Source organism: Pieris brassicae, chromosome 1 (genome assembly GCF_905147105.1).
Source record: "Pieris brassicae chromosome 1, ilPieBrab1.1, whole genome shotgun sequence".
NCBI classification, from domain to species: domain Eukaryota; kingdom Metazoa; phylum Arthropoda; class Insecta; order Lepidoptera; family Pieridae; genus Pieris; species Pieris brassicae.
Window position 1 is genome coordinate 5,325,495 of NC_059665.1, and position 18,931 is coordinate 5,344,425.

Genomic DNA, 18,931 nt, shown 5'->3' on the forward strand with positions numbered 1-18,931 from the left:
CTGACGCCTAAATATTCGTGTAATATTTTTGGAACTTGACTCATACCAATGCCTTGCCCGTATCTGCTGATAGGTCACTCTCTTATCTTCCTCTATCATGCGTCGCACAGCACTGATGTTATCTTCATTAGTCGCACGTCCCTCACGCGGTTCATCATTGAGATTGCTACGTTCACGCTTAAACTCGTTAAACCAATTGTAAATTGTGGCACGAGATGGGGCTTCATTAAGAAATGCTAATCGCAGCCTATCATAGCTTGCTGTTGAATAAGCACACAACGAAAGTCATAATAAATCATTAACCGAAAACCTTCTTGCATTAGGTTCATTTTCACGTGTAACAAGAGTTTTAGATTTGCCGCCAATTCACAAAAACAAATGACAAATGAATGCAATATACTACATTAAGTTACCAAAGAGTTCTAATATTGAAATACAAAAAAGTTTTAATTTGCAATGTTTCTAACTGGCCCGTTCTAAACATTGTTAGTGTTACTCACGTATTAGTTTTGGTATTTCGTTTATACAGGAAATTCGTTGAGAAAATTATAATTCGAACTTCTCGCTTCAATAAAATGTTCTTTTCTTAAATATGGTGGGAATATTCCATAAGAGACATTATTTTTTATTTTACTTAGTGTCCATATTTTAATGCATATGAAAAATTCACAAATACATAGTTGCAAAAAACGAAGGCATGGTTTAGTTAATGAGTTTCTAACTTTTATTAGAGTCGCAAATAGTTTTACCGTAATAAGAATGTAATTTTATAGAATCCTAATACGAGAAATTTGTAAAAATTTAAGTCACAAATTTCGTTGTTTGTAAATAAGGGAAATTCGTGATACCATTATGATAAATATCTATTCTCTTAAGGTTTCACTTAGAATCTATTACATTATACTTCGACGGCAAGATTTTGTGAAAAAGTCCTTTGTGTCTCGCACAACAATAAATCTATTGGTTTACTTCGTCCTTTTAGGATTATTCCTTATCGGTCTCCGCACCTGGCTGCTGGAAACTAAGCTTTATTGAAGAAATACTTGATACCTTAAATTGTAAATAATATGAGATATATGTAAATAATATACGAAAATTATATTGTCGACGTGTAACCAACCTCTACTATAATTACCAAGTAAAAAAGAACATAAAATATATACACCATACATTTCTATAAAATAACAGTGCCCAATAAATGATTTTCGTTTAGTAAGGTCTATGATGGTTCTAGTCTTTCGATGACTAAAACTATGCAAGTATGTGGGATGAGGAAATCGGTTTGGCCTATAATGCATTAGATATATTAATAAACGATAAGTTTCTCTTCAAATATTACTATCACAGCCAAACGTCGAATTAGTAACCTTTAAGATTGCAAAACTGCGTAAAAACGCGTTTATTACTTCAATGTTACTTACCCACTACCAGACCCGCTATAACCATTTGACGCTGAAGAAACAGATTTCAAGATAGTCTTTTTCTTAATATCCAAGTGGGTTCTTCTTAGCCTACACGTGCCGTTGATTTGTAGGGCAAGACAATTTAATTTCCTCACAATGTTTTCGTTACCTATAAATCTTATCATGACTTTTTCATTCATATCCAGGTATGTTATAAAATAAGACGTTTTATCTGGATTATATGTAGTATTGTATAGAAGACAAAGCCTTGTTTGACTCTCAAATCGAAATCATTTCCAATGAGAGTCAAAAACTCAAAGCGAGAGCACACTGAGAGGCTTCAATATACAATGAAGACACGAATACCTTTGTGAACGATTGAGATCAAGACTCAAAAGAATGTAATAAAATAAATAATTAAAGACTACATGTAATTGCCACATTATTGTTCTTTACAAGTTTTTGATTACTCCATGGAAATAGTAGCTATTTGAAAAGCTTTAGCGATATTTTTTCTTGTTTTTAATAATAATATTTAAATGCAACATAAAATATTGTTCTAATAAGATAAAAGTGTATTTTTTATGAATGTTCGAATACGAACTCCACTTTATTGTAAGGGTTATTTTATAAAAAAAAAACATAGCAAATGTAGTATTGTGTAATCTGAAAATCACATCTTAAGTATATAAAAGTCAAATGTAGTGTTCAATAATGTATATTTCTTGTCTTTGGTTAACATAGCTTTTACACATTCAAAGAAAACAATTTTTTAACCGGATTAAAGTTATTTGTTTTAAATTTTAATTTTTCACGGTGACCGTGACCACGCACGCTGCAAAGCACGCGAAACGTCGGAAAATTTAAAATTATGTAAAATAATCATAAGTTTATAATAATCCGAATGGCTTTAATCCGGTTAAAAAATTGTTTCTTTCAATGTATATTTCTGTTACTGTGACGGCCTTATATCCGTGGTATAGTTAATGACGTGGCTTTTCCTTAATTTAATTTAATAAAATAATTATTTTTTCACGTTCAAGAGTGCACCTGTTAAAAGAAATCATATTTTAGATGATGATTGCCTATTCCATTGGTTTACTTGGACAACACAGAGACAAAGTGCAAAGTTTCTAGTGCTCTCTGTACGGGGTAATTACGAGCGACGACGGCCCGCCGCTTAATCATTAAGATATATTCATAATAAATATCTTTGGAATATTTATTCGACAACGAAATAAAACTTAATGAATATGGATTAGGTCACGGTCTTAGTTTTTCGACGTTTCTTTTTCATCAAAAAATAATTTTACTTTACCACAGAATGTAATAGTAACGTATAGTCCGGGCTTTTTCAGAGGAAACAAACTACGCGCACTAATAAATGGTATTCAATACTACTGTCAATCGGAATATACCCATGAAGGTGTATTCCGATTGACGGTACTGAAGGATATAGAATATATAAAATCTATATTCTAAAAAAAATATAGTAAAAAATCTAAGCTGTATATTCTTTCTAATGATTGGAAATTAAACGGATATTATTATTATATATACGTATTTTTATATATGTGTTTCTCAATATACAATATAATAAAAATTAAAAAAAACAACTTTTTTAAGATCGCGACTTTCAACTCTATATTTGCGAGTTCGAGCGCAGGGAATTCACTTTTGCCCAGTTCGTACTCGTAGGATGAATGAAAACATCATGAGGAAGCCAGCACGTATAAGACCGCAAAATCGGCGAAGTGTATCACATGGTTGGTATCAGGTAGAGACGGTAAGTAGGTCATCAAACCGACTTAGCTTTAATGACAAGATCTGAGAATAAGGATAAACTATGTTAATATATCGTTATTAAAGTGGAACACGGAACTTCTTATTCTTCAACAGTTTCGATTCCGCCAGTCTACACACCTTACTAAACTCTATGATGATCTATTTATTTTTTCTGTTCAGAGTTTAAAGCAATTTAATTTTTTTCTGAATTGTAATAATGATGTAGCCTCGTTGTGAAGCACAAAATAAAACGCCATTTTATTCAAATGTTACAAATACAAGCTTAAAAACGTTTTGGTGGATTTTGAATAATAAATAAAACATCGTCCATCAAGTATTTGAAGTATTAAACTAATGTTGAATTAAAGATGACTCATCTAATAATTCATAGAAATCTTTCCATGTCAATAGCCCGTACAAGCTAAAAGGCATTTCATTTTTCATAGCATCATTATTCATACATGATTTATGAATAGATGTGGTAATTTTCGTATCATGTTCCTAGCCGTGTCGGCGGAGTAAGGATACAACATGTTTCCGATCCTCCAAACTCTATTAAACACTTTGTGTGTAATTCATAAGAGCTTTCGTTCTAATAAGTTAGTTAATAAAGCATATAAAGAAAATTACAGTACTCTTGGTGAGACATCTCAGTAAACAATTTCTTCAGATATTCCACCCAGACATGTCAATCATGGTGGAGCTATTACAATCTTAGCGCCAACTAATCGATAGTTTTACTAAGTCTTCATATTCATCGATATATTAATATCAGTTTCAGATAGCAAGAACGCTAATAAATCTATACACTAATAATATTCGTTAATTTTCAATTACGCCCACAGAGTTTTCTTTGTTTGACTTCTACTACGTATAGGAGATGTATACTTATTGAATCCTGATCAAATTTAAATCAATTCTTGCCAATAGCAGACTAAAATTGGTAAGATATTAACCTGTTTTTAGGCGAAATAAAAACGCTTAGTCTTACGTAATATTATATGCAGTGCATTATTCTGCGCAATTACCAATTGCTCATTGATAGCAACCGTCGTGTGTAAACATGTCTCAATTTTTATAATAATAATGACCAAAGACTACCACGAGCCACTACTTTATTAACCACCAATTTTCTTTTTAAAATTGTCTCTGCATAGAGACATCATAGCATCATTATTCATACATGATTTATGAATAGATGTGGTAATTTTCGTATCATGTTCCTAGCCGTGTCGGCGGAGTAAGGATACAACATGTTTCCGATCCTCCAAACTCTACTAAACACTTTGTGTGTAATTCATAAGAGCTTTCGTTCTAATAAGTTAGTTAATAAAGCATATAAAGAAAATTACAGTACTCTTGGTGAGACATCTCAGTAAACAATTTCTTCAGATATTCCACCCAGACATGTCAATCATGGTGGAGCTATTACAATCTTAGCGCCAACTAATCGATAGTTTTACTAAGTCTTCATATTCATCGATATATTAATATCAGTTTCAGATAGCAAGAACGCTAATAAATCTATACACTAATAATATTCGTTAATTTTCAATTACGCCCACAGAGTTTTCTTTGTTTGACTTCTACTACGTATAGGAGATGTATACTTATTGAATCCTGATCAAATTTAAATCAATTCTTGCCAATAGCAGACTAAAATTGGTAAGATATTAACCTGTTTTTAGGCGAAATAAAAACGCTTAGTCTTACGTAATATTATATGCAGTGCATTATTCTGCGCAATTACCAATTGCTCATTGATAGCAACCGTCGTGTGTAAACATGTCTCAATTTTTATAATAATAATGACCAAAGACTACCACGAGCCACTACTTTATTAACCACCAATTTTCTTTTTAAAATTGTCTCTGCATAGAGACATCATTTGACGTTCCGATCTCGCCTAATTTAAGTAATTAAAGTATAACTTAATTTACTTACTAATGACACTTTGATATTTAACATATCAAAGTGTCACAATACTTACAGTTTCGATTAAAAGTATTTTCAATTAAAATAATCTATCCTACTTATATACCTGTTTTTTTCAGAACATACAATTATACATTTACATATGTTGTTGATATTGTTCGTTAAAATGGTTTTAATTCCTATGTAAATGAAGTTTCAGCAATGAGGTAGTGAAGAATTCACAGCACCCGTGTACATTAAATTTATCAGGTAAAGTAACAAGTTTCAAGCTAATGGAGCGTAGCGAGAGGCTTTCACGGCCCCAATCGAAGGCTTTTACTTTATATCTTCATATAGTTTGACTTCTGTTTTAGACAACCATTAAACGACCTCCAAGGTTACGTTAACTGCACTTTCACGTGCTTTTAAAACGGCGTGTAAAGACAGCTTTAGTATTTTTAATGTAATATATATTATTAAAATAGTGTTCTAGAACATGGTTACGTGTATTTTCCGCATATAATACATATAAATTTTCGCATACGTGTTACATATAACCATTACATCAATGATTAACGCACATACCCGTCAAATTTCAGTCAATATGTTTTGACATGGATCTGAAAATACGTTTTTTTTAACTTAAGAAAATGATTTAAAATAAGAAAACTCTTTTTTAACCGGATTAAAGCAATTATTTACATAATTTTTAATTTAATTTTTTTCCGACGTTTCGCGTCCTTTACAGAAAAGGAAAGGAAAAAGAAGAAGTGTTTTTCTTTCAATGTGATAGTATGATTATATGACATTTGATAATATGACAAAAGATGATAATATGATTATAATAAGTCCAGCCCTGAATTACCAGCTATTGAACACTACCGAAAAAAAGAAATATAGTATTATTTCATTGTAATAACTTGAAAAATTTTTTTTTAGACATCAAGTATATGATTTCGAGAAAAGCAAGAATGTTTATTTGAAAAGATTTTGTTTTTAAACAAAATTAACACCATGGGTTGCTGTAAACTTGATTAAATCGTGTTTGAGGTTAACGAGGGTCGGTAACGAAGGTCTAACTTTTTAGTGATCTTCGTAGTAAGTAAATAAACGACAAGAGATGTGTCATAGGTAAGAAATAATTTCCAGATAATACATTAACAGCTTATATACTGTACGGTCCGGTTGGTAAGTAATTTTTAAAGTTATTTTATAGTATTGTCTTTTGTTAACATAGCTTTTATACATTAAGAAAACACTTTTTGAACGGATTGAAGACATAAGGTGTTGAACAGTCACCGTGACCACACACGCAGTAAAGCACGAGAAACGTGGGAAAAAATAAATTTTAAAACTATGTAAATAATTATAAGTTTATAATAATAATACATAGCTTCAATCTGTTTAAAAAGTGTTTGCTTAAGTTATTTTATTATATTTAATTGGGACAATATATTCCTTAAAGGAAATAAAAATAAAAAAAATCAAAACATTTCTTTAAGAACTATAATTGGTTAATTTAACGGTTTTAGTACAGTATTTTTTATACAACAGCGAGTAGCAATGGCTTTTGTTTATTTATTGGTCTGTATATCGAAATTCGCAAGCAATTAGCTATAATTACAGGCCTCCAAAGACTTATTCATAAATTAGTCATAAATAGCTATTGTATTGGTTGGTTGATTTGGTTATGCTTAATAGACTAAACTTTATTATTAATATAATATCCTACGTACTGGACAATATTTAATTGTATTCTCGTGTTTATGAAACCACCGTATGTTACACACTCCACTGGTGCAGCAGCCCAAAGTGAGCCTAAGCCGAACCTAGAAAACACCTTTGCCGATGACGCTCTACCTGGCACACTTTTTAATCTGGCACATGGAGCTCCCAAAGATTCTTCTACCCAAGTTAGGCTATTATATATTACATTCGTAAAATTCGTAAATGATACGCTCATTTCCCCGAGAGTCCTTAATCGGTAATGCACCTGAGAAGTGTTTTAGTGGGTATTGGTCACCTAGCGCTCTGAGTAGCTAAACGAAACTTGACCCGGTTTTTAAGTACTCTTAAAACTTAACACAAAGCACGCTATGTTCCTAAGATGAATTTTACACTATAATAGTATGTTAACTAGTAGTTAGTTAATGATCAAAGGAATTGTAGTATTTTTCAAAATTAGAGAACTCAATAAATCGGTTTATAGAATACGAAAAATTAAGGACAATATGATGTTTTTTAAAACACACAAATACACAATACTCTATGTATTTACAATATTATTAATTAAAAATGGATAAATAGACATTAAAGCGAATGAAATATAGTGTAGCGACCTCATAAAAAGCTAAAATTGTGTACAATGGTTATTCAGTGTAATATTTTTTATGTCGTAAAGTTAATATGAGACTATATTAAGCTTGGTCTACTTTTAAAGCACTCAGTTTGAGGAAGTCAAGACTTTCTATTGTTTTATGTAAAATTCTTCTGTTTTACGATAGATAAATAAGGTTCTTAGGGCGAATATTTCAGTTGCCACTTTTTTCATACAACCTCCGTGATTTCCGCTCAACCGCTGATCCATAGTAAATGTGTAAATGTGTTGTTTAAGTCAGTTCAAGCTCTTTACGAATAATAAGAAGGGTGACTAACCGTCTGAAACTACCTTCGGGAGGTGCATTCACATTCTACCGATTCTAAGTACCCATGGAATACTCGTTTATAAATACTCTATTAAAGCATAAAGGATAAATTTTGTAGAGAAATTAAAATTTGAAGATAAACCAACTTAGATAATACAAAAAGAGCTAATTAAAAACTTTCCCCTAGGTTATATGAATGGACACAAAAATGTGTCCGTCCTATGACAGCAGAGATGCAATAATAATATTAATGTATAAGCTTTTAGTCGGATAAATAAAGAATACAGCTTAATTGCTTTTTAGAGTTCTAAAAAATACCGCGAACTTAATGTAGCGTTCACCTCCATGAAATATGGAACTTTTTTAATTTTACGCTTCATTCGTGAAAGTTGCTTCATCGAATGTGAGTCGATAGGAAATTGGAGACAGGTTCTTTGATATAAGAACTGTTACACGCCTACATATTAAAGATATCATATTTTTAGGAAACAATATTAATCTTATCGGTAAGGAAAGATCTGACTCTCATGAGCCTAAAATAGTTTACGTGCATCAAATTAAATTAATAATAAAATAATAGAGCCCGTTTAATTTTCAATCTTGACAAAAAAGATTAGATTTTATACATCATTTTATTTTGTTATCCTATATATCCTATATCTTAGCTAAATTCAGTACCATCGATCGGAACCCCTTTGCGGGTAAAGGGCTCCAGCTTTTTCCAACTGACTCTGTCCATAGCTTTCTTTCTCCATTCGCTTCCTGTTACCGCTTCTATTTGTTCTATCCACATTTTCTATTTCTATTTCTTCTATCGAAATTTGAAACAAAAACCCAGGACCGGGACCCATACGTCAGCGGTAACTAATTTGAGTAAATAACTATTTTTCTCAATAATCATATGTATTTAAATGTGTTGCGGAATCCATTGGCTTTCGAACTGTAAAGGCCTAATTATGCAATGGTAAATAAATTTTCCCTTAGAAACCAAACTATTCTGACGATTTTCAGAATTTTGAATAATTTCTCGTTTCTTACTGATATATCGTAAATACTTTGTTATCGCAATACTTAGAAACACTATCAATTTCATAATCGAAACTTCTACAAATAAGGGCCGTGGCAGTACAGCTAGGAATACAAATATTATTTACGACCACAAATTGCTTTTTGTTGCCGACAAAGGGAAAATTCCGCTATGACGTCAAACGGGTGTGTTCGATTGACCCTCGGGTGACACGTCTCTGCATCTTGGTAAATATTAATCATGTGGAAAACATCAGTCATGCATATATCACATACAATTTCAGCCATATATTTACCACTAGTTGAGTCCCGTAGTTTGCTTCGCGTTATTCCTTTTATTTATTTAAGAAAACAACATCACAGGTACATGATATATAAAAGAAATATAAGTTAGAGAAGTGTTAAATTGTTTCAGAGAAAATAAAAATTAGTAAGAAGTTAACAAAAATATACAAATAACGGTTCCCGAGATCAACGCGTTTGAATAAATCAATGGTGCTACAACCTTTTTAGGTCTAGGCCTCAGATTTTTGTATGTGTTACATAATAATTTGTAAATTGAATCGGCAAGTAGGTGATCAGCCTTCTGTGTCTGACGCATGCCGCGCCTTCGAGTTTTTGGGTCTAAGGCAAGCCGGTTTCCTTATGATGTTTTCCTTCACAGTTCGTTTTAAATACCTCCGTTAAATACGCGCATAGAAAAAAAGTCCATTGGTGCACAGCCGCGATCGAACCTACGACCTCAGGGATGAGAGTCGCACGCTGAAACCAAATCGCCAACACTGCTGTTGGCTATTGGATCAACGCGTTTCATCTAATATAGTCTTCATTTATATAAAGCGTTTGTGTACTAGAAAATGTATGAACATTTTGTAAAAAATTGTTGAACGGAAAATGTCCGAAAAAGGTCTGTCTCGCATGTTTTTAATTGTCTTTAAAAAAAACCTGAAGAAGGAGGTTTTCTATTCTAAATTTGTACATTAATATTTATATTAATATACAAATGTATTTGTACATTAACTAACTTTACATTAGAATATAAAAGGAATCAACACAAATTGCTCAATTGTAATTTTTAAGTGGTTCAAAAGTTTCGAACTTTATCGCTTAGACGGTGGTAACTGTGCTTCCTGTCTACATAAAACGATTTTATCTATAACTTTCATTTGTATTAATTGTTTATAATGTGTACAATAATACGCGTTATATATAGACGTAAATATACCGAACTTAATAAAATATACTTTCTTTCTAATGAGTATTTTCTTTAACTAAAACACTTCATAGTAGACACGTTGAATGAACAAATAAATAAAGAAATATACAGGGAATATCGCGTTTAACTAAACAAACTCTTCAATTATACAATACTTGTACAGATATAATTAAAGGTCGCCTAGAAATTTGTTTTCGCGAGACGTAAACAATATTGATGCTAATTCTGTACGTGGAATAGACTAAACGAGTCTAAAATTAGGCACCTACTGTCAAACATGGATCACGATATTAAGCGTATTACATTAATAATTAATATTAATTAACTTATGTAATTTTAATTTAATATACCGCAATTACATTATTAAGACTTGTTTGTTACGGAAAAAAATTTCGCCCAACGATTTTTCTCTTTCAGGGGCCCTTTCATTTTTAACCACTTCCTACGGAATTAGCACTCTTGATTCAAAACATTATAAATATATTCATTTACCATTTTAAGCAACGTCTTCTAACCTGTCTTATGCCCAATTGGAATCTATACTGGTTGTGTAACAGTACTAAAATTATAGCAAGTTTTTGCTTGAAATACCTATAATCATTAGTATGTCAAATTGAACAGACTATCTGCCCATGAGTCTCGACACCGGGATTCCTACTATCTAGTGCACTTTCTCATAAACTGATATTTTACTAACATTTCAAAACTCACATTACATGCATGCAACTTCTCAGACAACATGTTGTCAACCTGTCCTATGCTTATACAGAAAATATTATCGTCCAAAATTAGTTTAATTATAAATTTGTATTTTATAGAATTCATAAAGTACAGTCAGCATGTCAAATGGAGGAGACTGGCTGCTCACAACATAGGGATACCAAAATAAGGATACTCCTGTTAATTTATAAATAAATACATTCGAAGATAACCTCTAGTTGCTATTATTGTACTTACAGATTAAAACTTTAGAGATATTAAAATGTACTAAATTAAAGATTCTTAGTAAAATTTTACGTAAAAAAACTTAAATTATATTTTGTTCATTTAAAACGCGAATTCCCCAAATTGATATTCAAAGTATTTTGGAGACATTTTAGTCAAACACATTATTAAGCCCCTTACTATTGTGGAACTTGACAATTTAAACCTCGATTTTCGGTAATTTACATAACGAATTAACTATAGATTTGTAAGCTTTGTAATTCGCTTAAAAACTAATGCAATTATTGACTTGCTCTCTCATACATTTTCACGTATCAGTAACGTTATATATTCAACATTATTAAAAACCTCCCTTTGTATCCGCTTCTGGGAGGAGGCAATTTAAATGGGTCGGTAAGATGGCCCGACGTGTATAATGACAGATGGGTCAAAAATGCCCCGTCTTGGAATGGCCCAGTGGGCAGAAAAAAGAAAGGTCTCCCACCAGAAAGCTGGAAAGATAAAATAAATGAGATAGCGGGGAATAATAACATGAACTTAATGTTACCCTTATTATAGTACTCGAATATAGGCTATTTTTTATTTATTTCTATAGATCCACCCTATAAACAAGCAATAGAATTTTGTAAAGCATATCAAGCCTTTTTTGTTAGTCAAGTTACACAGATAATACAATACATTTCCGTAGATCCACATACAGGTACTGGTATTATTCAGAGTCTGTTTAAAATTCTTATTGGCTTCTAGCGGCCAGATTTGTACGATTCGAATTTTACATAACTAAGTCATATTTAGTGATAATTGCGCACCTAAATATACATTGGTTCAGCCGAGGTTCAAACGCACAGAGCATTGGGTTTAAACACGCTAACCGGTCTAGCAAATAATTTTAATAACAATTAATAATAACTTTGTATTTAAGTATTCACAAAGGTCAAATATTTCAAAGTATTACGAAGAATTCGTAAAGTTTTGAAGTTGAATATTTCGCGATTCTAACTCAGTGAAGATTTACATCTTACAGAGGTATAAAAAAATATCAAACAAAGATATGCCAAAAATAACATTTAACCTGTCAAACTTTTCAATAATTATAACTGTCATAATGGCGAAAAAAAAATCTTCTTGAACCATACTCCTAACCTAACCGTCAATATTTATATTATTAACTTACAATCTTTTTTTATCGTATATAAATTTAAAACATCAAATCATAGATGACAAAGCGCGAGCTGTCAGTTTCGTTTTGTTATACCATTTATAACAAACAAATACTTACATAACATAATTGACTGATGTTTTATTTAAAGATATTTTTTTGCTACTTTTACTTAGATGAAATAAATATATATTTTATATTTATGTTATAAATAGTTTAATATATTGTGGACTAAAAATATGTCGTTTTTGAATTATAGGATTTATTTTAGATTTCGATTCTATTATTAAATATTCAAATTTAAATAAAAAATTGGATCAAACTTTAACGCGAAATAACATGCATTTATCACATCATTTACGTGAAGTTTCGAGTGCTATTCAGCCATCATGGGCACTGACTGCCACGTCGCGCTTTAAATTTATTGAATAAATTTATTTAAATGTATATAACACATGTGACGTATATACCATAGACAATAACGGAATAAAGACTAAAAAATTAATGTACATTAGAATGAAGGTCTTTATGAAATATGTTAACTCTAAAAATCTTCTCAAGTTTCAATCTTTAACGTAATTAAAAGCGTGGATTTCAGTGTTTAAATTACCTCAAACCTCTGAGGTATCAATAATAGCTTTAGTCTATAAGTTTAATATTTATTACTTTTAACGTGTTTGCTGTAAAACCGTAGATCCATATTGGTTTTGGTGCAATTTCGATGTAAATGTTCATCACGAAATATCTGCAGCCTTTTAATGCACTTTTACGGTAAGAGCATCTTGACTTACATTTAGATACTTTAGTTTAAATACTCGACGGGAAGTAGGTTGTCCAGTTTTTAAGGACTTATAGAAAAGGCTAATTTTATTTATTAGTAAATGTAAAAGGCAGATTCGACAGTGAGTATTGCAACAAAAATCGTAATATGGTTAAAGACCTAATGATATTATTGATAACAATATATTAATTAGTCACAGAAATAATTAATTCAAAACGTAAAAACAAATTCAAAAAATTGAATTTTTAAATTTCCTACCTTAACGTATTTTGTTTCTATGGACTAATCAGTAACGCTCGTATATAAACAAAAAACTCAACTTGAATATAATATATTATTCGAGAGAATAGTTTAATCCCATATGTTGTACTTTATTTGTAAAACTAATAATGTTCTACGGCGTTCACTTACTGATCTAAAAATAATAACACATGTCGAAAAAGTCTGACGTCATTGTTTATAGGGTACGTAAACAGCCACATCCGAGTATACTGATTTATAACCGCAAGAATAAAATATCTATTTTACCTAGATTATGTTTTATAAGAAAATCGGATCGTAAAAGTAGCAAAAAAAACTAAAACATCAGCGAAACTCTTTCTGTTTTGTGTCGAACTGATATTAGGATTAGGTTAATAGTATGGCTGTTCCTCGGGCTAAGGATGTAATAAAGTGATACCCGAGGAACGGTAAAAGAAAACGAGGAGGTCAAATTAAAAGATGGGAGGAAGATCTACCAAAAGGATAGAGAAGGTCTGCCAAGGATAGAGAGACATGGAAACAATCGGGGGAGGCTTATGTCGACAGACTACCTGACCAAACTGGTTCATAGTAAATTTATTATTTTGCTACGTGCATTAGATTTATGACGACTATTTTTTAAGAATAGCATGTAAGTTAAAATGGTCAGAGAATAAAGGGCTTTTTATTATTATTATTTATTTTTATTATAATAGTATGGCTTCCATATGTCATAAACGTATTAGATTTTGACATTTAGTAATCATTAAGTTTCTTTTCTTAATTTTACCCTAAGCTGGATACCGCGGTATACGAATATGGCACTTGCTAAGACGGTAAGAAATGCTGACTTCTTAGTCAGATTTTTAAAATTTGCTACAGTTAATAAAAAATCACGTAAATAAATACTTAAGTATATATGCACTATTTTCTTTATAATTAGGTTTTAAGATTTGAATTTAATGTAATAAAATCTTCTTGTCTTTATTGCCTTTATGGTTGACGGTGTACATCGGTTTTAAATTCATCAAAAAATAATTTGAAAAATAAATGGATTAACTGAAATTGATCTTAAAACAAAATTTATTAGGTGAAAAAACATATACACGACTTTGCTTCTTTCGTGTATTTAATAACGATAAGTGTAAATAATGTTGTAAGAAAAAACAAATATTACAGGACCGAGCCTAACGTTGATAACATTCAGTAAAACCAAACATCGCAGAAAACGTTAATAATAAATTAAGTCTCTGAGGTTGAAGAATGACTGAAAATCGTGATTTTTATTATTATAAAATTAAAACGATGACTTCATTATCCGTAGTACTTAAAGCTCCACCGTCTTCTAAAGTGGCAAAGCTGGGTGAGAGTTTCTTAAGTGGTTTCAAAATCTCATTATTTTTTAAGTTTCCTTGAAAATCTAAAAAGTCTATAATTTCTTTTGTATTTTGTTAGGTCGTGAAATGTAATTACATCCAGAAAAAAATATTTGAAAACCCATTACGATACGAGAAACATTTAAATTCCAACCGCGTACGCGAGTTATCCCCGACATTATTACGTTATATTTCGAAACAAACATTTAAAGCTACGCTCATAATTTGAAAGAAATTTTTGGTTACGTCTAAGAAATATCTATGGTAAGCTCTGTATTTCACCCAATTGTATTGTATTTACGAATTTTCAAAGTGTTCTATTTTTATCAGAAAATTTAAGACTTCAATCTCTTCTTTTCATATATACCAAACAGCTGTGTGATAATTTATCTTTAACATTCTTATAATCCCACAAAATTAAACAGCGAGTATTTGTAGATAAATAGCGTAACTTAACGTAAAACGTTTTTTAATATATGTATTCAACTTTAATTTTGACATATAAGTATAAGCGCAGTAAACATTATAATATTAAGTTTTTTTCCATTCACACGCGTTTATGGAAGCCATAGATAAAATATAATCAACAAACAAGTGAAGCTTTTAACTAAACGACCCGTCTAATTTAATAACTGGGGAGTGGAAACCGAGAACTGAACTACAAAATATTACATCTTTAATAGTGCGTTCCAATGTACCTTGTTTTATGTTACAATTTCGTCCTAGAATTTTTTCTATTTAATGTTTCACCTAAAATACATGGCCACGAATGTTGGCGTCTCTAAAGAATCTCATTGATCATTAGCAAATGAAAAACCATGAATATTGTAAAATTTTAAAGGCGTTTTTTTTTAACTTTTTTCTTTCTGTTAAGTTTTTAATAGTATAAAATGAATATTTAAATGATCTATAGCCGGATAGCTGGTCCACAGTCATAGTGATAAAGCTAAAAATTCGCAATGTAAAGTTTAAGATAATGGAATACATTTTGAAACAATCTAGTCGTGAATAAATTCTAATCAAAGATTTCTTTGGCTGTACCTAATAATTATTACTAGGGTGTGTTATATTAACTTTAATTAAGGCGTCTTCATAATTTGGAGATTGTTCTTGAAAACTAATTAATAATACCAGAGGGGAGCTAAATTTAAATAGATTCTGATTTGTAATTTACAGTTGATGGAAATCGTTTTTAGCTAGATAATTACGTTTACCAGTAAGGAAATTGTATTTTTTCTTTCTTTAATTATTGAAGATATTAAAAAGTATTGAACTTTTTTAAATGAGTGTAGATAGGATTGATTATGTTAATAACTTAACGATTAAGATCTTATAATCTAGACTATAACACATGACAACTAAACATGCAGAAGGGGGTTGCGAACGTGCGCGTTGTGCTTTAAGCTCGAAAGAAGACAAAGCTCAGCATAGTTTGAAAACTGTTCAGTCCACTGTGAATTAGGACATCGCTTGGTAGTAGTGAAATCGCTACTAATGTAAATGTACCAATAAGTACCAAACATATTGATGGACAGTCGGCGCGGCGAGTCGTTCGCAGCCCCACGTTGTCGGGGTCGGAGTCAGTCTCATGCGAAGCGGGAGGGGCGACGGTGGGGCAACATGAACGGGGCTCACTGAGAGGATGGTGCGGCGGCACGGAGAACGTGTAGTACTTGGCTGTTTGGTTGTGAGCGCGCATCACGGAGCTGTGGGTGAGCGTCACCACCACGACCAGGATGGACGCCAGCGCCAGCATGAAGAACGATGCCGCGACAGCTGCCACTACGCGTCGCCGTCGCGCCTCCTTGCTGGCGTCCTCTGGAGGAATCTCGGGCTCGACAGGCTGCGGGGGTGGTGGCTCTGGAGAGCGACTTCTGACACTGGGACCCCGGCTGTTGGGAAGCTCCAGCGTGTGTCGACGGGGGCGACGGGTTCTGTCGCATTCTGCTGCAGATGAGTGATGCCGCCGCAACCGATGAGGTGCTCCTGACGTAGCACGACATGATGCCGATCGTAAAGTGCGCACGGGCACCATCAAATCATCGCTAGCGACCCGCGGCACTCGGCCGGAATGCACCGATCGGAAGGAATGGTCGCGCGAGGAACTGCTAGGAAAAGCTAGATCCACTGAAGCGCGAGACGAGTGTCTCGAAAAGCGTTCGCGATCGCGGTCTCGATCCCGATGTTCCACACGCACAGACATAATGCGGCCGGAGCTCGCGGCGGCGCCCGCCCGAGTGACGGCGCCTCCCCGCCGGCCAAGCCGCTTCGCCGCGCAATCGTGTTTACACTAGGGTTGCCATGTTTTATGGTAGACCGAACTCCTACAGCAACCACCTACATTTAAAAAACACATCTATTCTTGCTCATTTCTGTCACTAACTGCGCACAATTTGAAGACACGTAGATTTATGGATTAAACAACTATAAATCATTGTTACCAGTCTTAATTTATAATCGATTATTGACCGCAGACCTGGTCGTTAAGAATGATTGATTACACGAATGAACAAACATAAAGTTTTTACTTTAATCGATTTGTTAACTTTTAATTAGTGATTCAGTACAATTGAATTTCTTTATAAAAATGCCAAATTGTAGGTCCTTTTTTGGATTGTGAATGCAAACCCTACCGCTCCCAATACAAGTTAGCAAAAAAAAGCTTGACACAACTGAGAGTATTTAAATCGTTTTTTGAGAGCTCCTCGACTATCTAAATACAGCATATGGTCTAACTACATTTTAAAATATCATGGCCAAAATGGCTGGAAAATGAGGTTAGATGGAAGCATTTACGATATTGTTCCCATTGAAGAGTGTGCGGTAAATAGAGCGAGCGGCTTTTGTTATGCGTTGTCAAGTTAAATTGTGTTGGCGGGAAGCGTAACAGATAGTGAACAAGTTGTGAGGCTACATCGACACTTTTCAATATGAAGCTACGGGATGTCTACACCTGTAGACTACTGCATCACAGTACCCTATAGGCTACGTTGCTTAGCAACCTTGAATCACTTTACAGACTGATACTTACATCAATTCTTTTATTAACTGTCGAAATGGAGTTTGAATTAAAACCAGTGTACAGCTCGCCATCTAGGACGGTGCCTACATATTACATGTAGTGTATATATTAGGTCCTTACATATGAAATTGGCGTTTTGTATGGGAGGAACAAAAAGTCGAATATTTTTAAATATAAGATATTTAATTAATCAAAGTATGAACCATTGTTTTCTATGCACTTTTGCCACCTCATAAGTAGTTCATTGATCCCTTTACTAAAAAAACCAACGGACGGGAATCAATAAAATCTGTAAAGGCGATTTGGACTGCCCCATCAGAGTTAAATTTTTTTCCCTTGCAAGAAGTTGTCCAAATTTCGAAAAAATGGTAATCTGTTGGAGCAAGGTCCGGGGAGTATGAGGATGTCTTAGACATTCCAATTGAAGCTCTTCTAATTTGGTAGCCGTCTTTTGTGCAGTGTGTGGTCTAGCGTTGTCGTGAAGTAGCAGTGGCGTGGAGCGATTGACCAGCCTAGGTTGTTTAGCCGCTAGCTTTTCCATCATGGTTTGCAATTGCTGACAATAGACATCAGCCGTGATAATCTGGCCAGATTTGAGAAAACTGCAATGAACAATACCGGCACTAGTCCACCAAACGCTTACAAGTAACTTTTTTGGGGTTAATTTTCGCTTGGGGCAGAATTTGGCTGGCTGGCCAGGATCCAACCATTGCGCTGAGCGCTTCCGATTATCGTAAAGAATCCATTTTTCATCACAGGTAATGATTCGGTTTAAAATACCTTCATTATTGTGCCGGTTCGTAGCCTGTTGTAACGCAGCAGTCGACGCGCGTTTGCCGGTTTGCTTCAGTCAATTCGTGAGGTACCCACCTTTCAAGCTTTTTAATATTCCCAAATTGCTTCAAGTGAATTAAAATAGTTTTATAACTAACACCGCAGCCTGCAGCTAACTCGGACGTGGTTTGAGATGGATCCGCTTCTACAATAGCCTTCAATACTTCATTATCAACTTGGGTCTCAGGCCGTCCACGGGGCTTGTTCTGCAGGTCGAAATTTCCAGAACGAAAACGTTGGAACCAAAAACGGACTGTGTTTTCTTTTGCAACATGACCGCCATACACATCATTCACCCTTCGAGTCGTTTCCGCAGCACTAGTGCCACGGCGGAACTCGTACTCGTAAATAATGCGATACTTTAAGTTTTCCATTTTGTAAAATGAATGACGCAAACAGAAAAAAAACAGAAGAAAAAAACAAATAAATGACGGTCATCGAAGCACAAATACATGAGCTACTTAAGCTGTACAAATACAGCTATTAAAGCTGTACAAATTTGAATTTGAAATTCCTAACCAAAGAGGAGGTATTTGAGCTCAAAGTGGCCAGTACGAAAAAACGTCAATTTCATATGTAAGGACC

General features: G+C 33.2%; 1 protein-coding gene across 2 annotated transcripts in view; it reads right to left on the bottom strand.

Annotated features, from left to right (window-relative positions):
* LOC123711791 overlaps positions 1-18,931 on the bottom strand; it is a 72,419-nt gene that overhangs the window by 11,731 nt on the left and 41,757 nt on the right. The window contains exon 1 of one of the 2 annotated variants that reach the window (XM_045664588.1): positions 16,126-16,861. The exons of the other annotated variant lie outside the window; for it this stretch is intronic. Within the exon in view, the coding sequence (XP_045520544.1) occupies positions 16,126-16,693 (568 nt within the window). The 5' untranslated portion in view covers positions 16,694-16,861. Of the gene's footprint in view, positions 1-16,125; positions 16,862-18,931 lie in introns of those variants that run through there. 2 annotated transcript variants of the gene reach the window in all.